We start from the raw sequence: 26,668 nt of genomic DNA, 5'->3' as shown, positions 1-26,668 counted from the left end.
CTCTGTCTCTCTCTTTCTCTCTAAAAAGAGAGAGAGAGAGAAGAAGAAGAAAAAAAGATGCCCATGTAAGTAATCAGATCATGTTAAAGAAATTTTCATTATGACCAGAATTACTAACAATAAATAACCTTTCCCCTCATGGAAGCCCAGCCCACATCATTTTCTTTATGATGACAATAAATTTTAACCATTATTAGGCTCTGTTATGGTGGCTTGGTGTTGACTAGCAATGAAACCTTCCCGTGGAGATGGATGCGTAATTGGCCAATGCTAAATGTAGCCTGGGGCACCCCGTACCTGACATCAAACCAAAGGCACACATGCAGATTTGAACACTGATGAAGAGTTTAATGGCCACTAATTTCGAACTGAAAGTTGATTGGGAATGGTTTGATTAAGAGCTCTTCCTTAGAAGATAGGAACAAAGGCACATATGTCTGGTCATTTGACGTCAGAGACATCCCTTTCTCTCTCCCACAGCAGTATGAACAGCTCACGAGGACTGAGGACTGTTCCTCACGGATATGACTAGACTCAGATAATGTGTTGTCCTCTAGCCTTAGACCCTCTTACCTGACAGTTTGTCCCATAGACATCTGTGGAAAAGCCAGCCTCTGTGTCCCCTCTCTGTGGCTTAAGGAGTAGGCACGCCCCTTCCAGAGTTTCTAAGTTTTTTTCACACCTGCATTATTTTTACCTTGCGTGTGTATGCATTTACCTTCGACCTTTGTATACTGGAGATATTCTGGTGCTCTAGTCTTAAGGATAATCTGGAAATCAAAACTTTAACATGTATCTAACAGTAACTTGTTCCAGCATTTTATCATTATAGCTCAAATTAACATAATGTCTGCTTGGATTGTAACAACTGGGAAAAGCAGAGAAATACCCCTGGTTAGAAGCCTTTCAAAAGTATCTCATTAGGCTGGAGTTGTGCTTTCTATAAAGTGAAGCAGTGTAATCCTTCCGACATTACATGAAGAGTTATTTGAGTGTTTTATCCGATGGGCTTTCTGCTTATGCCAAGCAGAGTAATTTCTTTTGTGTAAAAGTGATTTTGAAGATTAGGAATGAACAGAATGGATACACATGGATTTATGAGTATTCAAAAATAGTTTTTAGATGTCTTTGCATGTACACACTTAAAAAATAAAAAGGAGATATCTCACTTTTTTCTTGATAAATTGCCTTAAGAGAAAGACACAAATGCTTGTGTCCTTGATTGAGACTTTGGTGAGTCTGACAAGAGGTAGGTGTTAGGTCTCTCTGGGAACTACAACAAACCTTTAGTACCTTATTACAGGAAAAAATCCTTAGCCTATGAAGCTCGTGGTCTTCATTGCCTGTTAACCTCTCTTTAAACATGAAAACTTATCACAGACCCAGCGCTATTGCCATAGCAGGCAATGAGCTCAGAGCTGATCAGAAATGCCAGACCCAAGAGGCAGTGGGTCTCCCTCCTGGATGTAGGAGTAAGAGCCAAAACCAAGCCCCTGAATCCTTGCGTCTGCTGTGTTGGTCCCTGTACTGGAAACACAAGCGTGTGTTTGTGTGTGTACGCATTTCCTTACATGTACATAATTCCAGCTAATTTATTTTGTGCTTTGATGGATAGCATGCTCCCAGTCATAAAGCCAGAAACCAGGCTGGGTATTTCAGGCCGGAAGGGATTTAGGAAAAGGATCTGGATTTGCATTGTTTTGGAAGGCTAGTAAAGCACAGAGGAGGGATCAAGGACAGCACCTGCAGAGCCCTTGCCCTGCCCTTGCCCTGCCCTTGCCCTGCCCTTGCCCTGCCCTTGCCCTGCCCTTGCCCAGGCATTACAGAGCCAGCATCCCTTTGCTCTCATGTGGATGGGGAGTGGTTAGAAATGCTGACTGACCTCTACAGCCACCGGCCGCTGTTGTCACTGCCACTATTAGAGCTGGAACTGCTACCACATCCAGAAGCAGAAGCACCACTACCTCCTTCTTGTTTTCTGATCTTGCACTTAGTCTCCCCTCCCCAACTAGCAGAACCTAAATAGAACCTTGCAGGCAAGGGATTCTGGGAAACGTAGTTTCCACACCTCCAGCCCCTGGGCTGCAGAACAAAACAGAGAGCTGACAGTATGTAGCCCAAATGGCATCATAGTAGTTTAGGTATTGTTATTGCAGAACTTTAGCCACTTGGACATTTATTTTCAGTTAAAACATGAAAAATATTGGGCGCCTGGGTGGCTCAGTGGGTTAAGCCGCTGCCTTTGGCTCAGGTCATGATCTCGGGGTCCTGGGATCAAGTCCCGCATCGGGCTCTCTGCTCGGCGGGGAGCCTGTTTCCCTCTCTCTCTCTCTCTCTCTCTGCCTGCCTCTCCATCTACTTGTGATTTCTCTCTGTCAAAATAAATACATAAAATCTTAAGAAAAAAAACATGAAGAATATTTATTTTAATATGAGGTATAAAAAAATTCTTTTTGACAGTTTCTCTTATGGGAGAATGAAAAAGATAATCAGTTTTATGTTAAAGAATATTTTGTGTATTTAAAGACTATGGGAGGGATAGTCTAACTCATACAATTCAAGAGCAGCTGAACAAATGCACTGAAGATAGCTTGTGCGGGGCCTCGCTATGTCATCCGTGAAAGGCTTTCCTGGCTCCCCGGCTAATCTGAAGTCCAGCTGGAGGAGGCAAATTCTGCTCTTGGGGAATTTCTACTTGACACTGGCTGCTACTTTTCTGAAGCAAAATGTTTTCTCTGGCAGTTAAATTGCCTGTTTGGCTTCTGAGATGTGATATACTTTTATTCTTAGTGCATTTTTTTTTATTCTTAGTGCATTCTTTCGTGTGTTTGTTTTTATGAAGTTTGTATCTTAATTCCAGTGGAGTTAACATACAGTGTAATGTTACTGTCCGGTAGACAATATGATGGCTCAGCAGCTCCATACGTCCCTGGAACTCAACGTAACAGGTGCCTTCCTTCATCCCCATCACTTGTCTCCCTCCTCCCTCCACCCATCTCCCCTCTGGTAACCACCGGTTTGTTGTCTAGAGTTAAGACTTTGTTTCTTGCTTTGTCTCTCTCCTCTCTCTCTCTTTTTGTTTTGTTTCTTAAATTCCATATATGAGTAAAATCACGAGGCATTTGTCTTTCTCTAATTGACTTATTTCGCTTACCATTATACTCTCTAGCTCCATCCATGTTGTTGCAAATGGCAAGATTTCATTCTTTTTTATGGCTGCATAATATTCCGTTGTGTGTGGATACCACATCTTGTTTATCCATTCATCTATCAGTGGACTTGGGCTGCTTCCATAGTTTGGCTATTATAAATAATGCTGCAATAAACACTGGGGTTTATATATACTTTTCAATTAGTGTTTTTGGATTTTTGGGGTAGATACACAGTAGTGAATTACTGGATGAAAAGGTAATTCTACTTTTAACTTTTTGAGGAACCTCCACACTCCTTTCCACAGTGGTTGCACCAGTTTGCATTCCCACCAAGAGGGTTCCTTTTTCTTTACACCTTTGCCAACATTTGTTTCTTGTGTTTTTGATTTTAGCCGTTCTGACAGGTGTGAGGTGATATCTCATTGTGGTTTTAAATTGCATTTCCCTGATGATGAGTGATGTTGAACATCTTTTCATGTGTCTGTTGGTCATCTGGATGTCTTCTTTATTTATTTATTTATTTATTTTGGATGTGTGTTCATGTCTTCTGCTCATTTTTATAATTTTTAAAATTTTTAAAAAAGATTTATCTATCTGAGAGAGAGAGAGAGAGAGAGAGAGAGTGCTCAGGGGAAGGGGCAGAGGGATAGAGAGATGCAGACTTTCCTCTGAATGTGGAGCCTGATGTGGGGCTCAATCCCACAATCCTGACATCATGATCTCAGCTGAAGTCAAACACTTAACGGACGGATGCACCCACGTGTCCCCTATGTCTTCTGCTCATTTTTAAATTGGATTATTCGTTCTTGGGTTTTAAGTTTTATAAGTTTTATGTATATTTTGGGTATTAACCCTTTATCGGATATATCATTTGCAAATATCTTCTCCCATTCTGTAAGTTGCCTTTTAGTTTTGTTGATTGTTTCCTTTGCTGTGCAGAAGATTTTTATTTTGATGAAATCCCAGCAGTTTATTTTTGCTTGTATTTCTCTTGCCTCAGGAGACACATCTACAAAAATGTTGCTATAGCCAATGTCAGAGAAATTACTGCCTGTGTTTTCTTCTAGAATTTTTATGGTTTCGGGCCTCACGTTTAGGTCCTTAATCCATTTTTAGTTTATTTTTGTATATGGTGTAAAAAAGCCATCCAGTTTCATTCTTTGGTGTGTGGCTGTCCTCTAATTGCATTCTCTGTACATTTAATTCCAATGGGAACTTATTTCAGATAATTAATCATCTGCAAGTTTACTTAAAATAAAACCGTTGTGTCCTGAGAAAGTAGTACCTACATGGATGATAAAACTCCTTTAAATCACCACAGTTCCTACTAACATGTGTATATGTAAATCTTTTTTACTTTTTTAATCTCTGTAAGTCTTTCCAGCAACTCTGTGAGGTGGGCTAGCTACTCACGCTCCTGGTTTTTTCCAGCTGTGTTAAGTGACAGATCACTAGCTATAAAACCAAGACAAGAAGTTGGGTTCCGTAAATAAGTGTGACAGTTTGCTAATGCATGTGTATTTACTAAAGGTCTTCAAGCTGGGGCAAGCTTGCCATTTGGAGGTACACAAAGACAGTCACAGGGTGGAGTGTCAGGGTACTTTGAAGCGAGTCCACTGCCAAGAGCCTCAGCTCCTATAGATCCAAATTGGATCTTCCTGAGTACAATGAAGATACAGGTCCTTTTTCCTAATGAGCTTCTCCCACTTTGCTAAAGGAATCCTACCTCTCTCCTGCCCCTCTTTGATGCACCAACCTGAGGTTTAAAAACCTGTGGGGAACCAACCAACAGGACAGTTTGGACTGTTGGTTTGGGTACTAAGAAGGTACTGAAGAAAGTAAATTGCCTTAGTATTTGATGAAACAACTTTTTGTAAGTGTGGTGGCTTCCTTTTCCTTCCATGTAGCTGAATTATAGGAGAACTTAAATGGCCTGTTAGTTAACAGAAAAGTAAAACTGATTTTGATGAGAGATTGCTGTGAGTCTCAGCATGTACCTGAGAAGGAGCCAGAAGAACTGAATGATGTTGCTTTAAACTCTCTCCATTCTCATTAATTTACTTATACAAACAAGTTTTTCTGGCACACACATTTTTAAAAATGAGAAAAGGGAACAGAATTGGTGTTTAGCTTTAAGTGGTTCTGGTAATAAACAGTGTCCCTCTGCAGATTACATGAACTAGCTGGAAAACCCCAGCTTTTCTTAACATTCTTCTAGAAATACAGAGGTACATTTCCAATAAAATGTTATTCCCATGCAATAAATCTTTTTCAAAATTCCTCATATTTTGTGTTTTCATCCATTGTGGCCTAATAACTGTAATTATAACCCAATGAGAAAGGATGCAGATATTTAGAGACAGTGTCACAGGGAAAATTTTTTAATTGAATGTCAATTTATGTACATAATTTTTACGCACAGAAGTATTTATTTACCTCACCATTAATGCCATACACATTAATGCAAAATACAATAAAACATTTTCTACTTATAATATTAGGATGTAAGTATGTGGGAACAAAAATAAGAATTCAAAGAGAAAAAATAATTGACTTCAGATTGAGAATATTGAATAGCTTGCTTTTATGGGGTGATGGTGGCTGGCTAACGGCTCCAGTATTTAGACTGTTGGATACAGTGAATTACATCTTTGGCTGTTATTGAAACTGACAAAACATTTATATATCAATATAAGAATATGCATGTGATACATTTAAAAGTTTTAAGGAGTGTTTGGGCAAATGTTTAACGATCGTTGACTGAGACAGAAGATTGGGTGTCTTGAGGATAAGCAGGGTCGCATATCTCCTGTGTATTTGCTTTGTTTTCCCAGTTTGACCTCGTGTGTGGCAATGCTTGGATGCTGGACCTCACACAAGCCATCCTAAACCTGGGCTTCTTGGCTGGAGCCTTCACCTTGGGCTATGCTGCAGACAGGTAGGCGCAGGTGTGATAGCCATCGACAGCACTAGAACATGATGCACACGTGTGGAGGTGGAAATGTTTGATGTTAACCATTAGAAAACAATTTCTGCTAAACTTGGAAAAAGTCTTAATTGTACTACTTGGGACATTCACGCTGATTTGGTCGGACTAATTCTCTCCTGCTCAGCTCCATCTCCTCACTCCTGGAGCTGCACAAAAGGACGGGGCTGCTCCCGGTGGGACCGCGCGCATCGGAATGGAAACCCACACAGGAAAGGCAGTCGCTTCATCGTGGGGCAGATGCTGGCTGGCCAAACCCTGGAGAGTCGATTCTGTGTGCTTCCAGTCTGGTTGTGGCCTGATTAATTTAGCCAAAGTCGGCCCCTTCCAAATACGTTTCACTTAATGTTTTTTTTCAAAGAAATCCCTGTATTTTATTCTACAAGTTAAAAACCCTACGAAAAGAGTTTTTCCAAAGACCATTAAAAGAATTTTATCTATCATTTAATATTCGTAAATATACTGGTAATGGCAGACAAGGTAAGTGTGTATACTGAGGACAGTCATGCTTTTTATTCAAATATTCCTGTTTGAAACATTATTGATGTTGGTTATTTTCTTCATTCCATTCCTTTATGCCAATTCTAACTATGAAACTATGGGCAGTAGCTTATTCCTTCTATGTCCCTTAGGACAGGAGTTGGAAGCTTTGGCTATTGGCCGTGTCTGGCTGATTGTCGCTCCGGTCAGGCTAGCCCAGCCCAGGTGGGTCCTTGTGGCCATGCTCGCGGGGCGCAGTGCTGAGGGTATGTCTTGGAGAACTGCCCACTGCTATTAATTAGCTCATTGGAGACAATAAAAATGCCCCAAATGCTTTAGCCCATAGATGGTCTGCGTGTAACCAGACCAGGACTTCAGAGCGGGTCGGAGCCTTGGTTTCTTTCTCTGCTCCTTCATCAGTTTTCTCTTGCAGCCCCTGACCCCCTCTTCTGCATGTGACTTTCTCCTTCTCTCCTTCTCTCTCTCTCTCTCTCCTTTCTCCTGCTTCTCTCTCACAATCAGCAAACATATTCTCCAGAGGAAAGTGACTCAATTAAAGGAAGGAGGGCTTTTCCCACCTGTGTCCCAGCAGGGGACTGAGTGGCTGTCCTCAGAGATGACTCAGCGCTTTGGAGAGGAGGACAGTCCCATGGATGAGCTTGCCTCACCGCCGGCCAGCCATCCGTCGGCTCCTTCTCTTCTTCAGGTCGTTGAAGGAAAGGACAAGAAACAATTTAATAGACCACATAGCTAGGAGAGGACAGTGTAGGAAGGACAGACGGTGAATTTCAAAACCTAGATAAACCAGGACTACTTCTGTCTCCACTCCGCTGACCAAAGCAAGATGCTGCATATGTGAACTTGGTGGGAATTTCTATAGGAAAATTTTTTTTTCAAATCTCTGAAAGGTCATGGATAACAGACTTCCACCAGACAATAATTTGGCACAACTATACCGAACCACTTAATATCAGAATCCCAGAATATGGCACATAATGATCTGTGCCTCTTGTCTATGCTTCTAATCATAGTTATGTAAATGGTGAGGATAAAATGCCGAACTTAAGAAGAGCTCCCATTGTTCGTGAAGTCTCTAGTTTGTAAGGAGCTAGACATCAGCATCTCATTTGAGCCTCTACACCCTCATTGTAGAAGGGGGTAGGGGGGGCAACCCACAAGCAAACAAACAAAATCTGAGTCTTGGATTGTTGAAGACATGGACCCAAGGTTGCAGGGCTGGCTGTTGACTGAGCCAAAACGGAAGCCTGGGCCTGGAGCCTTCTCCCTTTCCCCTTCCCACCCCACTCACAAAAATGCTATAAAGTGTTCAGGCTGTGCCACTGGGGGCACTGGACGTGATGGAGAGCGACATCTTTGTGGAAACTGCAATCCCGAAGATTGCATTCTGTGCCTTACATTTTGTCATGTTATTTCAGACACACGTGTTCTTATTTGCCCTGGTTTTGCTATAAAACAAAACGTAGAATTTTCAACAATCCTGTACCTGGCAGTAATGCAGTCTTAAAAACGAAATTTTTGTACTTAAACCTCTTTTCACAACACTTCTAATGATAGTCTTTCTCATTGTGTCGAAGGAAACGTTGAAGGTGACTTCTTCCTCTCTCTTTCTCAAAAAGGTACGGCAGACTAGTCATTTACCTAATCTCCTGTTTCGGTGTCGGCGTCACCGGTGTTGTGGTGGCATTTGCACCCAATTTCCCTGTGTTTGTGGTCTTCCGCTTCCTACAAGGTGTGTTTGGAAAAGGGACATGGATGACCTGCTACGTGATTGGTAAGACATTGCTACGCCTCTGTGTCTCTGTGACAGCCAGGGGCAGGTGGCTGGGCGGTGCCGGCCAGTCAGCCCTCCTGGGGCTCGTATGTGGAGGCTTGGCGGCTGCTACTGTAATGATCTCTGCAGATAAGAAGGTGTGGGGGTGAGATTCTGACTCTTGGGAAACTAAACACCACCTTGCCAAATATGGAATATCACACAGTACTTGGGTGAACCAACCACTTTCTAGCATGGCCGTACCACTAACACCTTACTGCTTTGCTTCATTAGAGTTCAATTTTTATAAAAACTTCAGTGGTTCTTAAAACACTTTTAATATGCATTTTCTGTGTATTTCTGTGATAGGGTTTGAGATGACATTCCTGTGTTCTCAGATACTATTTCTTAATTCTACTCCTTTTGCTCAAGTGGAGAACTTGTTACCGTGAAGGAGATCTGACCTAAAAACGTAACTAGAAAGTTTGACCTTCAGGGTATGAAAGAAAGAAAAACTTTCCATTGCTCTTTGCTCATTTTACTGAGAAAAGTCCTGGCTGCTACTTTGCTTCTGTCTCTGGGGAGGTTCAGGACCAGCTACCTGCTCTGAGGGTCACGGCGGATTTGTGAGTAGGGAGATGCTCGCTTGTTTTTGATTATTGCTCCAGATCGTTAGGCTTCTAGTCCCTTTCATTACTGCTAGACAGTTCATCCCCAAGCAGTGCCCACTTTGGGGACCCTCTGAAGATCTTTTCATATGGGGAGGAGAGAGAGTGCTGGGCGGTTGCCTGTCGCCGGCTGGGGCAGAAGGGATAACTTTGGAGTGTGAAGTATTTTTAAGGAAATTTTAAAAGTTGTGATCTTAGGGCACCACTAAGGTAGCACATCCCAGGATTGTCAGAATAGAATGAATGACAGATACAAAAGGATGAGTTTGGGGGGATAGAGGGGGAGAAGGTATGCAGTAAAATCCCCCCATGTGATTTTTAAAGAAATATCACATAAATGGAAAGTCCAGTGCTGTGGGGAGAATTATCATTTAATAGAAACTATGTGGTGATCTTGAAAAAAATTATTTTTAGGATTATAATGCTCAAAAATGCTTACAAATAATCTCCTAAGGAGACTACAATAGGAAAATCTTTAGAACTACTGTGATAGAAAGCTAACCAGTTGATTCTAGTTCTGTGTTGATAAAATAGTCATCACTTACGCTTTCCTAAAATCAACACATATGTTCTTTGTATACCCAGAAGAGTGCTGGCCTGGGTGTGTGGGATGAGCGTGGCACCCGCTTGCCTATAACTGGCAGAGGAGAGAGGGAGCAGAAAGCATAGTGCCAGCACGTATGGAAGTCGTGGTACCTTTCAGAGTTTGGTAGCATTCTAGCAATACTAATGGATATGACAGATGTAATGTCTCTGTTTGTTTATTTTGGAGCTGGTCTTCAGCTTCCCTAACCTCTGTGTTTGTTTTCCTTCAGTAACAGAAATAGTAGGTTCAAAGCAAAGGAGAATTGTGGGAATAGTGGTCCAAATGTTCTTCACCCTTGGAATCATAATTCTCCCTGGAATTGCCTACTTTATCCCAAATTGGCAAGGGATCCAGCTAGCCATAACGCTGCCCAGCTTTCTCTTCCTCCTTTATTACTGGTAAAGTGGTTTTGGTCATTATTGAACTTATTCTTATTCCAAAGAATTGTAGAGTCTGCACTTCTGAACCACCATGAAAATGAAAGCAACTAAGATTTCCTAACATCTCCAGAGTGACTATGGGCTTTGAGTATTTCTAGAGAATTGAGAATTTACAGAGATTATTATTTGACTCATAGTTGTTATTAAAATAAATTAACAAAGTATCCAAGCAGAAAATCTAAATAAAGTATTAATTATGTTTTGTTATTTTGTAATATCTTCTTGAACACTATAAGGCAACATACCATATCTGCCAATATTTCAACATGCAAATTAAATGCAATGAAATTGATTTGCTTCGCTCTGTTCTATTAAGCAAATTAATATTATTTGGGAATCTCCTGAGGAATATGAAAATGTTAAGAGCATGAGAAAATTAAGTTATCAGAAAACTACAGGTTATATGCATTTGACTCTTATTGTAGTGAATGTATTTTGATCATTCCTCTAATTTAATTTTAATATATAGGGCAATCAGTTTACATGAATTGGGTCTTCATCTTTTCCTAAATGCTCATTAAATCCCAGCTCTTTTCATAATGTATAATCAAGGACACTTGATTATACATTATGAAATGCAATATTGATTATTTTTATTACGACCAATGATGCAGTTATCAAGTGAGCATTTTTCCCTTCCATTATAAAATTTTTTAGATAATTTATGTTGCAGAGAGTCTATTCTAAACTCTCAGAATCTCCTAAACTTATACCTAATCACAAGATCCATTTTGATAGAGAAATTCAAGCCATTAACTTTTAGGTGTTGAAATTACTAGATAAAACTCAAAAAAGTTCTCTTTTTTCCAGGGTGGTTCCTGAGTCTCCCCGCTGGCTGATTACACGGAAGAAAGGAGATAAAGCATTAAAAATCCTGAGGAGCATTGCCAAGTGCAATGGGAAATATCTCTCACCAAATTACTCAGAGGTAATCTTACTTATTACTAGTAAGAAGCATTATTAAAGTGGGTGAATTGATTTGTCTCTAATGTACATATTATCAAAGAGCTGATTAAGTCATTTTTAGTTTGGCTTTAAAAAGGGAGAAAAGAAAAACCTTTGGGAAGAATCACAAGGTGCATTAAAGAAGACATGGTTGTGAAATTGTGATAGCACCAGAATGAAGGCCAGCTGGTCCCTTGGTCCATTTTTCAGTAGTTGCACCACGTTCCTTGGATAATTACACTTACTGTGTATTTACTTGCTGTGGCCCGATACTATGAAGTCATTTATTCATTTTAATTTACACAAACTATACATCTTTTCTTGACATTCAGGGTAGTCTAAAGATTTGTCTTTAAATGTAATCTTGGAAATACTATTTGTTTGAATGAAAGCATGAGCAACGGTGTAATATTCAGCCTTCAGACTCGCACGTGCTGCTGGCCTACCTTCCCCACCTCCCTCCTTTTCTTCCTCCATTTTTTTTTCTTCTTTTTCCCAGCAAAGGCTTTTTTGATATTTCTGTACCACTACACTAAGAGAAATGAGGGACTCAAGTTCATTCTTTGCTCTTGGGAAGATTTGCTATGCCTTTGAAGACAGAGATATATCTGAGGCCGCACCTGAATAATTAGAGAATAATATATAAAAATATATGGCAGTGCTTTACTGCAAAAACAAAGTAACAGAGGTTTATTATAAAATGAATATTAGAGAACAGTTTTTGGAAGATTGAATCTTTGATGAAAACCTTGAAGAATGTTAGGTTGCTAACATCAGTTTTTTTTTTTTTTAACCACTAAGCTGATTTTGATAGAACATTCTGATAAAAAAAAAAAAATAAGCTTTGTTAGTTTTCTTGTCATATCCCCAACCTCCCAGAACTTGGCCAGAGAGATTTGGATTTCTACCTTTTTCCTTCATTCTTACATTCAGTGGCAAGCGGTAACTTCTGTACTTACAGAGGTTTCAACTAATCAGTTTACATTGGATTATAAGGATATGCCTTGGGGTTTGCAGATCATGGGTACACAATGCAGTAAAGGTAAAACATGATCTGTTTTACCATGAAGATGAGTCGATCCTTGTTCTTTGAGCATATTTGGGCTGTGGATTCCTTTTATGGAAAAAAATATCCTGCTGCCTTCTGCCCTGGTCTCATCACATTAACCTTGGTCTTCCCAACTGGATCCAATGTATGATAATCTGCACTCAGTTTCATGGTCAAATAAATATTTTTGCTTTTCGTTCAGCAGTATCCTGAAGACATTACACGCATAATCCCAGAGTTAAGCATATGTCAGATCAACATCAAGGTTTTTAAAAATAGAGAAAAAAACAGTGTGTGCTGGTGGCTTAGGAAGGCAAATAAATACCACTTAACTAGGCATGTGTTGTGTTGTCGTGAGTACTGCTGAGTGGTCACAGGATGAGTCCCAGAAGCAGCTGCTCTTACGTCCCCGGGTGTCTGGTTCAACGCTGCTCCCCACCACCCACAGACCCACTTCTAATTCACAAGTACTCTAGAGACATTTCAGCGGGGAAGCAGTTCAAGGTGCGACATGGTTGTGCTCGTGAAAGATCATGGACCCCGTGGCCTTCAAGACGTGTTAACTCTGGTTTTAAGCAGTTAAATGATCCCCATTTGAAAGTCAGGTTTGAAGTCAGACATGAGTTTCTCTTGGGAGTTCAGCACCCAAGCCACCACTATGCCTGTTGATTGCGTACTGGGATGGGCTGATAAACCTCTTCCGTCTCTAGTCGGTAGGTTCCTGTTCTTTTCTTTTCCTTGCAACCTTGGGGGTAAAGAATGTTAGAGTTTCTTTTTGGCTTTTTTTCTGTAGACTTTTCTGCAGTCTGAATTGGGGTTAATTTTATCCTTAGGATCCTTTAACATGACCCTCTGTCTCTTGTGTTCCCTGACAGTCGGCAGGTAGATCTAGAGGTAAATCAGGTTTAGATGCGATCCTCTAGGCAATCCTCCTTCGTAACTGACTTAGTACATTTCCGTTAAGAAACATCTCATGTCTTCCCGTCTCTTCTTCTGTGGTGTAAGCTGCCATGGATCATTGTTGCCTGCATTTATTAATTCATCAGAGGTTGCAAATGACAATATTGATAATATTCCCATTTTATCATTATGTCTTCATCTGTTACTGGAATACGTACATAAAGACTAACTTCTCCCATCATTTGTTTGGTCACTCTGAGCTACAGTTCTTACAGGAAAGGCAGGATACATGTGTAATTTCTTTTCAAAAAAGCGAGTTGGTTCCCTGCATTCTCCAACAGCAATCAGTGACTTGTGTGTTGTGGGGTTTTTTGATGCCTCCTTCTGAATGTCTGGATTTAAACCTATAATTCACTCTTTCACAGGTTTTGTTATTATCTTTATTGGTGCTCAAATTGCCCCATTTTTGGACCAACCAGTCTCCTCTTTAATGGTTCTGGGGTCCTTCTGTCACACCCCTAGGAGTTCCAGAATGCTTCTTTGCTTCTTTAGCACGATGATATTTTCCAGGCTTATCTTGTAGGGTCTTACTCTTGAAATCACCTACTTCTCAAAGGGTGCTTTGAGTTTTGGACCTATCCATCTTCAACTTTTTAAACTGTAGAACATAAGCAGAAAAGCCAAGTATTGTCTTCAAAAAGAGAAAGAATTAACATTTCAGTTTAAAACTCCTTGCTAATAGCAGAAGTCAGTCAAATTATAGGCTAATCCATGATTTTCTATTTCAGGGATCCCAGTGTTCCCACAAAGAATAATAATGTGCAAATTACCTCTTTACATTACTCAGGAGTACTGACCAATAGTGCAGGCTTTGCACCCCAAGGCCAAAATCAGTCCTATTATGACTTCTGCATACCACTATCAATTACTCACTTTTGGTGACTCAACTAACTAATTGACCACATCAGTGTTAGGGTCGTCTTGAAACCTTGTGTCTATATAGTGCCTTCAAACCTTCTGCATCCTTTGCTGCCTTAGCTGGTACCCCCGCTTCTGGATATAACCTTAAGGGCTCCCATGCTCAAGGCTAATTATCCAGTGCTCTGCCTTCACGTGTCATAGAACCTCTTTTCAATAAATCGTGACTTTTGAGAGAAGTTATTATCATGTAAGTTACCACATCCTGCGAGACCGGTCCAAATCCCTCCTCATCCTACGTGTTGATCACCACATCACAGATTGCCGTGAGGCCAGAAGGAAGTGAAAAGGATCTGCTTGATGCACGTGGGAGGCCTGGCAGTGATGCTGTCTTCCTTAGCCACCTCCCAACCCCAGGCTGTTCCATCCCTGGTACCAGAGATCCTCATCTATTTTAGGGGGGAATTGAAAGCCCTAGCTTAAATTGACGCTCTGTATTACAGAAGAGAACCTAAATTCACCACAATCTAGGGCTACACAGATCCCCTGGGCTTTGTGAATAGGAGGAGGATATGGGAAGAAATAGGTATGATGGATTTCATTGCAACATTCAACCAGGTGGGTTATTCTGAGGGTTGGCCGCCCAGCAAATAATCTCAGTTATATTTCATATGGACGTTACTCGTTTCATGGGCGAATAAACTCTGGGTGTTTGTCTCACTGGTCTCTAGGCTTCCATTTGCCAAAATTCCCAGCTAGCTTCCAACTTGGTTGAAGCCACAGCTAGAAGCTAGAAACACAGGTGATGAGAACGTCAGGCTCTCTGAATATACCAACAGTGCAACTATTATTCCCTGATGAGAAAAGTCCAAAAATGTAAAATCAATGCAAATGAGGCAGGTGGGTGGAACTTAGAGGAAGTTGAAGAAATACAGAAAAATGGAAAGAATCAAAGTGTATAGAAACTGGAAAGAATCGAAGGATGGGCTGAGTGTCAAACACTAGGCAGTGACCCAGTGCAGAAGGACACTTAGCTTAGATACATGCACAGGCGCCTTTGCAATGTTTAAGGCACACTTGAAAAAATAAAAGCAAACTATTAGCATGTCAACAGTCCTTACAGCTCAGGCATAACTGTAGCACAGCAGTGTGTCCTGAGGCCGCCGGAGCATCCACAGGCATCCTCTGACCTGGGGAGCATGTTGGTGATAGCCCTGTTTCCTGCCCTGGTGGTCCCCGCAGATTTGCTCGTAAGGTCAAGTTCTTACATGTTGCAGTTAAGTTTCTCTTTAGCATCAGTTTGAGGTTACTTCCTCCCTGTTACCTGGAGTGCGCTGGTTCTTGCCTCACACCTAGTAAGTTACCGATCAGTCCAACTTTGCACGCTCACCCGGCGCCATGTATACGATTGAACAATGCATCGCATGATGATGCTGGCTGGTCTGAAGAGACGGCATTGCCCTAAAAACTGAATGTGTATTTCTCAAAGTAGATGAGAAAGCGGGCAAGTATTGAAGAGTGCTCGGGCTTTTGATCATAGTAGACTAGATCTCCGGGTAAGTAGTGGAGAGCGGGGGTTGTTGCTCAAGGACCTTTCCTTATCATGAAGTGGTGCTGTGACAGATGTGTTCTTGTTCCCAGATCTTCAGCCCTTTTTGTAGGAGGATCCCACACCCCCTCTCGTGGCCGTGGGACTCACAGCAGTGCATCTCTGAGGGCACACGGATTTTCCCCACTGAGTCAGGCTCAGCCGTCTGACTTGCTGGTCTGAGGCACCAGTTCAGAGCAGAAGCTGTAAAGGCATCATGCGTTTCTGACGCTCTCTTGCCCTTTCCATCTCCCACAAGAATAGCATACCCTAAATTGGTGGTGTTCCTTCAGTGTGGGTTTCGGAATGAGAAGAGCCACAACTTGGAGCAGAGCTGCAGAAGCTGACCTAGAGCGGCCACTTGGAATGTGGCCAAGAAATAACTGTTTTCTCAGTAAACTACAGTCTGCGAAATGTGTCTCAATGTGTTTCGGAGATTGGAGGGTGTTTGTCTTTGTGGCCAAAGCTAACTGATATAGAGCTAACCGCATTGTGTCAATTGCCAGGGTAGGGTTTAGTGATTCGACACATTTTTAGTTGTTGAGGTGACCGAGGAAGGGGCTCGTTTAGGTTATTGTTTGAAATATTCGTGTCCTCCCCCTCGTTTCCATTGGATGAAAATGCTTCGGGGTTCCTTTGATATCGGGCATGCCAGTGTAACTTGCTTTGATCCCATGGTGGGTAGAATGTATGTCCTGCCCTTTGACTTTGAGCTTGACCATGTGAGTTGCTTTAGCTGTTGGTAGATTACCACCAGACGTGCTGCAGTAGAATCTTGAAATGATCTGTGCGGTTGGGCTTGGTCTCTGTGCTTTAGCCATCACCATGAGAAGAATATTCCCAGGCTTGTCTCCCAGCCCCAGAGGAGGCTGAGAGGCGTCCGGAGTAGAGCTTGTTTAGCAAAACTTCCCCAAACCTACATCAGCTGTCTCTCAGCCAACCCATAAACATATGAGTGAAATGAATGCTTATTACTTTATGTCACTAAGCTTGATGGTTGTTAAGCAACATTATTTAACCAATATACGGGTTGAATATCTTTTGTCACTTACGGACCCAGGTTATACAACTACATAGGTAGTAACTGTGGCTTGGTTTTGCTTTCATTTTTTTCTAAAGGATTTAAAAGCCGTTATCCTATATAGACCCCTCTCCTCCCCTACTCTTCCACTTCTTTTCTTCGTGTGGATATGTTCATGGAAAAGAGTATGTTGCAGCTCTAGTTAACAAGGAGCCTCTAGCAGCCTAGAACTGAGTGTGTCCATATTTGTTCGTGATATTGTTTTCCTCTGTTGGCCCAGCAAACCTATAAGGCTTGACTATAATTTCCCTATTTTAATGATATGCTGATATAGTTTTGTTCATAGTTAGTCTGCAACTTATTAACATATAAGTACTGGGTGTTATATTGGTAGCCAGTCATGCATAAACACACACCCGTCGGTGGTTTCCCTGGTGGCACGTTTAGGGAACATCAAGAACGGACATTTGCGCTTTCTGATCCCCAGGGGTCATCACTGATGATCCCACTGTTAGATAAATATATAAGAAATAGAAAATAGAAAAAGATTAGAACTTCGTTAGGGAGTATTAGGTTAAGTTTCAGATTGCTTCACTTACCAGAGAGAGAGACGTCCAACTCCTAATCACTGGCATCTTTATTGTATGGTAATGAATTGTCATGCAGACACCGATATGTCTACAGAGAGGGACTTTCCAGCTTTGGGAATGTCTGCTTATGACAGTTCCTTTCAGGGGGGGATTTTATAAACACAATTTTTGTTTTTCCAAAGAAGGAACCACACCATGATTCTGGCTGTCATGAAGCCCATGTGGGGTATGGTTTTCAGTCCAGTTATTGTACTGTCTTTGTGAATGCTATATTTAATGGCCATCCAAGGCTTGGGATGGAATACTGTCTTCACTTAATTCATTTCAAAAGATCCAGAAAACGTAACTTAATCCCAAGCAGTGCCCCAGGGGGGCTCTAGTCCAGTTCCCGTTGTCAAGAGACAGAAAGGTGTGAGTCTAGAAACTAGTGAAGGATATTGGACAGAAAGTCACTGGAAACTCATACACTGCTTTCCCTTAATAGGATTAAATCTTCATTCTTTGACATCACAGAGAATAAATGGTGCTAATCCACCCAACAAAGCCATGATCCTCAAAAATGACATGTAAAAGTTGTTACTGTCTAATGCATGCTACCACATTAGCTTTCATTTAGAATATTCTTGAATGCTTAAAAACGACAGGACGTGGGGCACCTGGGTGGCTCAGTTGGTTAAATGTCCGACTCTTGATTTCAGCTCAGGGTTGTCAGATCGAGCCCCATGCCAGGCTCCACACTCAGCGCCAAGTCTGCTTGGGATTCTCTCTCTTCCTCTCCCTCTGCCCCTACCCCTACTCATGCATGTGCACGTGCTCTCTCTCTCTCATAAATAAATAAATAAAATCTTTTAAAAAATGACAGGACACTCCATATAGCTAAAACGGACCTTTGGAACTGAGAGTTAGTAGTTTTGTACCTAAATACGTTTTCACAAATATCCTGAGTTCTACAAATGGCCTATACTTAAATGGGTTGTTTATTTATTTCCTACACCTTAACCTAAAAAAGAAAATACAATATTGCATGGAAAGGGGAAATGCTGCTTCAAGAAAAATGCTGCATGAAAAGAGAAATAGTGCTACATTTAAAAAGCCAAAAAAATAGTACTGATAGACTTTTGACTCCAGAGTCAGCCCCTTTCCCAAGCTGGTGATTAAATGATGAATTCCTTTCACTAAAGGGAATTCTGCCTAAAATCTTCCTGGTCAGTAGACTCTCATTTAACCCATACAGGGGAGGGGAGGATGTTCCAGAGCATCATGTGGCTTTAACTGAACTAGGAATCCAAGTGATCTATGTTTGCGGAATGAGATTACAGCCTTGGAGCGGGCGAGGCAGGTTTTCAGGATACCTCCCCAAAGAGCAGCATCTCGAGTGAGGAACCCGGGGGAGACAGGGCCTTCCTCCTCTACCAGTCCCTCACACCAATGCTCTTAAAATAATTGGGCCATTTACCTTTGTCAGAATCTTAGCTACTTCCTCTAAATACAAGTTAAAGCTTGAAAAACATCCATCAGAAGTGTGAGAGGAAACACGCTGTGTTACTGTGGCACACACTCTGTGTGCTCAACGCCACCCATCCGTCTGGGTGTTCGATGACCCGTCACTCATGCGTGATGGGATCTACAGAACCCTGGACCCTGGACTCAGGTGGTGACTCGTAGGGTGACCAGCTATACCCATGTGCCCAGAGCTGGGGGGATTCCTGGGAAGTGAGAGTTTCAGAGCTGAATCTGAGGAAGTCTCGGGCAAACTGGGACAAGCTGGTCAGGCCTCGTCTTCCAGGCTGTGCTCAGAGGAAGTCGCGAAGGTTTACACTGGTGAGCTCAGATTTGCCTGTCTGCCCGCGGACTCTGATGCCTGTGAGGGATTCCTGGTCTCACTAGAGACTGGGCTCTGTTTACTCGTCGGACTGGTCCCAAAGGGTGACTCAGGCCGTCCCACCAGGGGCCTCTGTCTTCCCACCCCCTCATCAATCCCTAGTTTTGTTTCTTTTTCTTTTTTTTTTTTTTAACTTTTATTGCCTTTATTTGAAGACCCAATGTGAAATGATATTCCTTTAAAAAAAAAAAACTTTATTGACATCTGATAAACACAAAACACACACACATATTTGATTTATTCAACTTGCTCACTCCCCAGCTTCTATGCTAGTTCTTTTTTTCTTTTTTTTAAGATTTTATTTATTTATTTGACAGACAGAGATCACGAGTAGGCAGAGAGGCAGGCAGAGAGAGGAGGAAGCAGGCTCCCCGCCGAGCAGAGAGCCCGATGTGGGTCTCCATCCCAGCACCCTGGGATCATGACCTGAGCCGAAGGCAGAGGCTTTAACCCACTGAGCCACCTAGGCGCCCCTCTATTCTAGTTCTTAATCTGGTCCTGAACCCTCGCTTGTGGGACTGGGGCCCTGTCCCCTCTTAATTTCTGCCCTTCTTTCTCCTGAAAATAGGATCCTAGCACTTTTCCCTTCACTCGTCCGCTGTCTGGAAGCTAGATGCCGCACTCTGTTGATGACTGGTACTTGTTCTTTCTAGAGACTGCTGCTCCTAAGAAAGAACCCCTTCTCCAGATGTGTCCCAGACCATGGACAGCAGTGCTGGCCCACAGACAACCTGCTTTTGACCTCCCCTGCACTGGCCTCTCCACCTACAGGCCCTAGTCCCATTCATGGCCAGGTGCAGAGCCACAGCCCCTTCCATTCGCACTTGACCTGGTGCCCCTACTGCTGAGAGTCCAGCAAACTTTCCAAGCAAGGCTGTATGGATGATGGTACTGGGGGAGAGCTCTGAGATTTACCTAGTGACATTCAGAGTCATTTCAACTAGCCATTCATTAGTTATGTAATCTGGGAATCATGGACTCCTCCCTTTTTCCTTCTCAAAAGCTGACCCTTGCCTTTAAGAGCAATGGTCCGCCCCTTCTAGCCCCAGCACCCTGTGGGATGCAGAGGAGTGTTTGCCTCCTTCTGTCTAGCCCAAACCCTGGTGGCATTACAAACAAAATTAATTAAAATATAAAACAAGAGGAATGAGCCACACAGGCTTATTCTGTCCTGTTAATATTGGTAGCTCTCTTCTGTGGGCATTGTGACAATGCCTCCTTCAATTATTTTAATTCTGGTTCTCTCTCTCATAGAATAGGGGAGTGGGTTTGCTTTTTTCTTTTTCTTTTTTCCAGCATTTGCCAAGAGAATGGCCCTCTAATACTGTCTTTGAAATGTTCACGCTCTGTGTGAGAGAGAAAGATGGTCAGCTTTTCCAAGTGTTTTGTTCCTGTGCCATTTGGCCCTTTCTTGTGTTTTTGGCAAAATCAGTTTCTGCAATCCAAATTGCTGTGCTTCCCTGCTGTGAATAAATGAGAAAATACTAGCTCTTTGTGAGCGCGTTCCCTGCTGTGGAGGCGATGATGGATACAATGTCCAGAACCCTGCGTATCCAGCTCCTGGCAGGAATTCCCAGGCCTTATTCCGAATCCAGAGCTGCTGTTACCATGACAAAACTGCTTGCTCCATCTTTGTCCCACCAGGAAAATCGCCCTTGTTTATGAAATAATCCTAAGAAAAGTGATGCAGACTGGGGAGCAGGTGAAATCATTTAAATTCTGCAAGGCCAAGTTGATTGCTGCTGCACACGGATGTGCTCCGTTGCTGCAGATAACCACAGCAGGAAATTGTGCTGAATAGTAAAGGAGAAAGCACACCAAGATCCCTTTGTTTCTGTCCCTCGAGGTCCCATCCAGGAAGATGGTAACAAAGATATCAGGTCCTTGATTTTTTCGTGGGACAAGTCCTCCTCTTCCTGAGAGGGCACCCAGACGGCCCGATGATGAACACTGGTCATGTTGCCATGGCAACATGCCTTCATGTGGTGCAGATGCGAAGGGAACTAGGTCCACACACTCCAGAGGTGGCTAGATGTCTTGTTTTGGGACAAATAATACGGACCTGTGCTGTTTTCTCTTTTTCTTTGAATCTGGTGCTATTGAAGGGGGGGACCTGATTGAGAAGAAGCCTTCCTTCCGCATGTGGCGAGCACACTCCTCTTAAGGGGTCTAGACGGAGGAGGACCCAGAGTGTGGAGAAGCCTTTATGTCCTTCTCAGGAGACAGACATGGGGAATGTTGGGGGAAATGGTCAACCAAAGCCACTTCCTCTGCTAGAGGAAGCTTTCCTATTAAAAGCAAAACTTTGTCACTTTCCCTAGTAATGGGCATAGAGGGCGACCAGATAGAAAACCTTGATAAGCAGGGTGGCTAACACACTCCTGTCACCCAGCAGCTGTAACTTTAGCCCCACGGTTGACGGGATAATCGTAAGGCAGTCTGTCCCAATGGGTCACAGGTCCTTGGGGACCATGGAGTTATCGCAAAAGTCCTCAAACCATTTGCAACCAAGCCTTATCTGTAGAGTGAGTTAATATATCTTGGGTAAATATGTACGATTTTTTCAGAATGAAAGTGGTTGTGATTGTTGTTAATAACTGATGAGTTGAAAGGTGTTATTAAGTTTATAATAAATTTATGTTATTATGTGGTCTCAATGAACAGAAATTTTTTTAAGATTTTATTTATTTATTTGGCAGAGATCACATGTAGGCAGAGAGGCAGGCGAGGGGGGTAGGAAGCAGGCTCCCCGCTGAGCAGAGAGCCCGATGCGGGGCTCCATCCCAGGACTCTGAGATCATGAAAGCAGAGGCTTTAACCCACTGAGCCACCCAGACGCCCCGTCAATGAACAGAAATTTAAAAGCACGGTTCCTGTCATTTGGACAAAACTGTTATATTGTTTGGTATTAGCCAGGAGTCTTCATAATTCAAGAAGGAGAGGAGTCACGGATCTGTCATCACATGTAGGATTAGTCTTCATCTGTTAAACAACCGTTGCCTGATCTCTCAGTTAAAGTTATACGATGTTCTCAGGAAAAGCCAAAGGACCTCTTCACAAACAGAGTTCTTGACAACTTCCAAGATTCGTTAACTTTTTGATTCAATAAAGTGAACTAAAGTTCATTATATTCTGCTCTTTCACTGGTCCTATGGACAAGCTCTACATGCTAAGTAGGAAGAATTGAGTAACTGGGTGTACAGTTGCCTTACTACCTCTCGAAGGGGAATCCTTGTTTTCTTCCCTGCTTCCATTTGCAAACCAATACACCACTAAGGGTCTAGATCTTGAGGAAGACTGAGGAAGGCGTCTTGAATGAATGCTCAGCATGATTACTTTTATGGCACAGAGTGCAATAGAGTTTAAGTACTTAGCCTCATGTTTTGATCCATCTGTATAGTCTCTAGGCTTACAAGTTGTGTTTGAGAACTTAGAGAAATTTTGCTAAAGGTAATTGAAGCATTCACTCTGCCATTTATGACAGTTTGTGTGCTGTATTGATACCGGCCGCTCTAAAATTAGCAGGGGACAGACTTTTTGATGGCAGCTGAGTGAACTGGAGGGTCTACTTCATGTAGTATTTTTTTTTTTTACCATATCATTTCTTCCTACGTTCTGTAAACTATTTGGTAGGCTTTGTTCCCTAAAAATAACCAGCTTCTTCAATTCAACAAGTTCATTGATCATTTCAGTGAAAATATTTTTCACATTACAAAGTGAATCACAGAATATTGTACTTGGTACTCATATATTTAGAAAAATCATTTAAGGTTAACTGACATGAAGCTGGCTCAGAAATAAAGGGGCACCTACTCACCTGGTGTAGCAGGTGACTTGTACATCCATTTCATTTTCATTTGTACATGCATTAGTTAGCAAACAGCTACTGAGTGCTGTGTTCAAAACATCTGCCTTTTAAACAATCTCTGTATAATATTCACTTTCAAAAATGTCTCTTGACATGCATTGAAGATGCTGCATTGAAGATGCTTTGTATTTTTTCCAATTCTTTGTCATTGCTTTTCTTTTTCTTTTTTCTTTTTTGAACTGTACTCAGTTTCCTCTACTAGTTCCCTGTCTGTCCAGCTATACTCACCTTCATGATATAGGAAAGAGCTAAATCAAAGTTCTTACCATTTAAAGTTGAAGATCAGCTGGGATCTCATATGCCGAGTTTGGAAACCATTTCCGTGTGTTTTTGTTTTGATTGCATTTGTTTCTAAGTGGAAAGGTATTCTAGGGGCACCCGGGTAACTCAGTGGGTTAAGCCTTTGCCTTCGGCTCAGGTCATGATCCCGGGGTCCTGGGATCGAGCCCCAAATTGGGCTCTCTGCTCAGCAGGGAGCCTGCTTCTCTCTCTCTCTCTCTGCCTCCCTCTCTGCCTATTTGTGACCTCTGTCAAATAAATAAATAAAATCTTAAAAAAAAAAAAGGTATTCTAACTGGATCTCAATCAGTATATCTGTTAATGATGAAAACTAACATCTATTTGTTGAGATATAAAAAGCAATTCATAAGTCAAAATTAGGGTTAAAAGTGAACACAGCCCAACATTAATGCACCTTACTATGGCCCAGAGTCAAGCCACGAGACTGAACATGCTTCACTCCCGAAATCCACCAGAAACAGAATTCCAGGGATGGCAGGTGCCCCCTGCTCATGGCTCAGACAGAGAAGCATCTTATCCCTCGCTAAAGGCTCTTCTGTCTTGAACAATAAAGGTCCTACCAATGAGAAATAAGTAACTGTGTGCAAAAATATTTTGTAGATCAATAAAAGGGAGCCACTTGCAAATTGCAGAACACACCACGGATCGTGATGTTTATTAAGGTGCATTTCAACTAGTCTTTTAACTGTTCAGTTGTACTAGACTTTCATCAGAGAAGCTTCTTAGCATTCCCCAATGCGAGCAAATAAACATGAAACTAAGGATTTTCTGGGATATAGAAGGAAGCCAAAATCTGGACAGTTGGGAAATGTGGAAGCTCTGAAAATGGACGAAATTCCAACGCGGCCTCAACGTGACTGGAGATTGGTTTGGTTATTGCCATTTCTCTTTGAGCGCAGCATTGACTTAATTGTGCCTCTCTGCGCATGGCACAGCCATGACTGGGCTGTGCAAGGGTCCTCTGGTGTCTCATTTTACTTTCCCTTTCTCCTCTCTCCCCATGTCCACTCTCAACAGGTTTCCAACAGAATGTGCTTGATGTGTGCCCTTTGATATTTATGTGCCCTTAAAAACTAGAAGCTGTTTCGTGTGTGTTTAGGTGACATAAATAGAGCTGTGCTGCTCTAGACCTTGCTTTATTTCTTTTTCAGGCAGCAGTACATTTTAAAGCATATTGATCCATTACATCCAGTCAAAATACCTTTCTACCATCTTGCTCACATGTGAGAGCTGTGTGGTTTTCAACAGTATCATTTGCTGTGTTTCGTGTCCCCATCCTGCTAATGAGAAGCAGGTGGGTTGTTTTCCAGTCATTGTCATACGTGTCCCCTTGGAACCTTTGTGAGGTTCCTCATGGAGTTTAATACCTTGAAGTGGAACTGTTGGGTCCTGGGATGCGTGCAGGCTTTGTGCCCTGAGTAATGCCACAATGTTTTCTGTGTCCACCCACTGAGTGTCCCATTGGTCCACACATTTGGTGTTTTCTGATTTTCTATTGGGCCAGCCTCCTGAGTGTTTTAAGTTGCACATCTCTGGTTACCAGTGAAATTCAGCATATCTCCGTGCGTGTCGCTTTGCTGTTTGGGTTCCTTCTCTGTGGATGGCCGTGCCGTACCCTCGCCCACGTGTATTGGATTTTATGGAATCTGTCTCCTTCCATTTATAAAACTCCTTTCATGTGTTGAATACCACCCCCTTGTTGGTTCTAGACATTGCAAGTACATGCTTCTCAGTGTTTTAGCTAGTCTTTGGCTTTCCTACTTTTTTCTTCATTGGACAAAAATTCTTAAAGCCTTAAACTTATCTGATACAGGCCGATCTGTGTATATTTTTGGCTATTGATTATATTATGGGTTTTGTTCAAGAAATATTCTTCTAGGGGCACCTGGGTGGCTCAGATGGTTAAGCGTCTGCCTTCGGCTTGGGTCCTGATCTCAGGGTCCTGGGATCGAGCCCCGCATTGGGTTCCTTGCGTGGCAGGGAGCCTGCTTCTCTCTCTCCCTCTGCTGTTCCCCCCGCTTGTGCTCTCTCATTCTCTCTGTCAAAAAAATATAAATAAATAAACCTTAAAAAAGAAAGAAATATTCTTTTACATCCCAGGGCCACAGAGATATTCCCCTATTAGCTTATGGCTTTAGCTGTCTCAGTTACGCCCAGATTCCTCTGGAGCCCACCACCATTCTGACTGGGAAGCAGGGATCCACCTTGATTTGTGTCAGTGCTGAGCTCCTGTTTCAGAGTCTGAATTAGTTTACAGCCCAAGAGCGGTCTACAGTTCTTAAGGAACCCCAATAATTCGTGACTCAAACATGTGCTTCTGTGCAGCAGACCTGAGCCAGGACACAGGCAGGTTGCAGGGGACCCGTAAAGATAGCCTTCTTGGGAAACTCCGTATGGATGAAGAAATGGGTAATAAACCACTGCATTTGGACCCCAGGTCCATATACCGCTACCAGTCATCCTCACATTCTTGGCCTTAAAAGGTAGAAATGTTTTGGTTAGTAAGTGCCTCAAAGACTTCGCGTCTGCGGCACCCTTCATGACTCTGTTCCTCCCTGACATGAAGCAGAGCTACTCTTCAGAGCCGAAATGTCAGTAACGCGAAGACAGACATGCTACGATCGTTTCTCCAAGTCCTTCTCACTTCTTGACCTAATGAGGTTTGCTCTCTGCGACAGTAATGCCTGCCCCCTGTCCCTCTTAAGAAGGAGTGCTGTGGAAGAGCACACTTTTTAAATGTGAAGCGAGATCACAGTTTTTAGACCCACCGACACCTCCGTGAGATCTACCCAGGGCTGCAGTTTGATTTGTTAACTTTTCCTTTACCTGGGTAGCTGCACCAGCTCTCAGCCTTCGGCGGGAGGGCCGTTCTACCCAGGGTTCTCTCCGTCTCAGTGTTATACTTTGATGGTTAAGTTCTGTGATAAATTGATTAGTGCCTATAAGTTGAAAATGCAGAAGAAATAGTCCTCATTTCTTTTAGGAGGTTTTTTTTATGATTAATTATCTTTATTAACATATAATGTATTATTTGCCCCAGGGGTACAGGTCTGTGAATCGACTCTTTCTAGGAGTTTTAATGGTGTGATTTTGTCAAAAGGAGTTATTGACTCTAAGTAAGAAATCGTAAAATTTGCATTTTTTCCAAATTTAAATTAAATGGTCTAAGTTTAATTACTTCAGGTAGAAATGTAAGACTTAGCATAATAAATTCCTGTCGAGAGGAGGGGGGGACCAGAGGTTTTTTTGGGTAAACTTGAGAAATCCACAGACTATCACTCAAGATAAGCTAGGTGTGTGTGTAACAAACATTACCAAAATCTCAGTGGCTGTTGTCTCTGCCCCATAGTTCCACTGGGGCCTCCTCTCCTTGGAGCACGGTCCTCCCCCTGTAATCCACGTTGTCTCAGCAGCTGCTGCCTGGACTATCGGGAAAAGAGAATTCCAGGGGATCTTGCTTCGGCAATCAAATGCCCACAAGTCCGTGGCACATTTGGGTAGGTGGTCCCACCCAGTCACAGAGAG

The 26,668-nt window shown here is 42.4% G+C and overlaps 1 protein-coding gene across 2 annotated transcripts in view; it reads left to right on the top strand.

The window, feature by feature from the left end:
- SLC22A3 (solute carrier family 22 member 3) overlaps positions 1–26,668 on the top strand; it is an 89,105-nt gene that overhangs the window by 37,329 nt on the left and 25,108 nt on the right. For both annotated transcript variants that reach the window (XM_032338548.1, XM_032338549.1), the window contains exons 2-5: positions 5,987–6,090; positions 8,256–8,410; positions 9,873–10,041; positions 10,894–11,011. In XM_032338548.1, coding sequence (XP_032194439.1) covers positions 5,987–6,090; positions 8,256–8,410; positions 9,873–10,041; positions 10,894–11,011 — 546 coding nt within the window. The remainder of the gene's footprint in view (positions 1–5,986; positions 6,091–8,255; positions 8,411–9,872; positions 10,042–10,893; positions 11,012–26,668) is intronic.

This window comes from Mustela erminea, chromosome 4 (genome assembly GCF_009829155.1).
Source record: "Mustela erminea isolate mMusErm1 chromosome 4, mMusErm1.Pri, whole genome shotgun sequence".
NCBI lineage: Eukaryota > Metazoa > Chordata > Mammalia > Carnivora > Mustelidae > Mustela > Mustela erminea.
The sequence above is the reverse complement of the archived record's forward strand: the minus strand, read 5'-3'. Positions and strand labels throughout refer to the sequence as shown.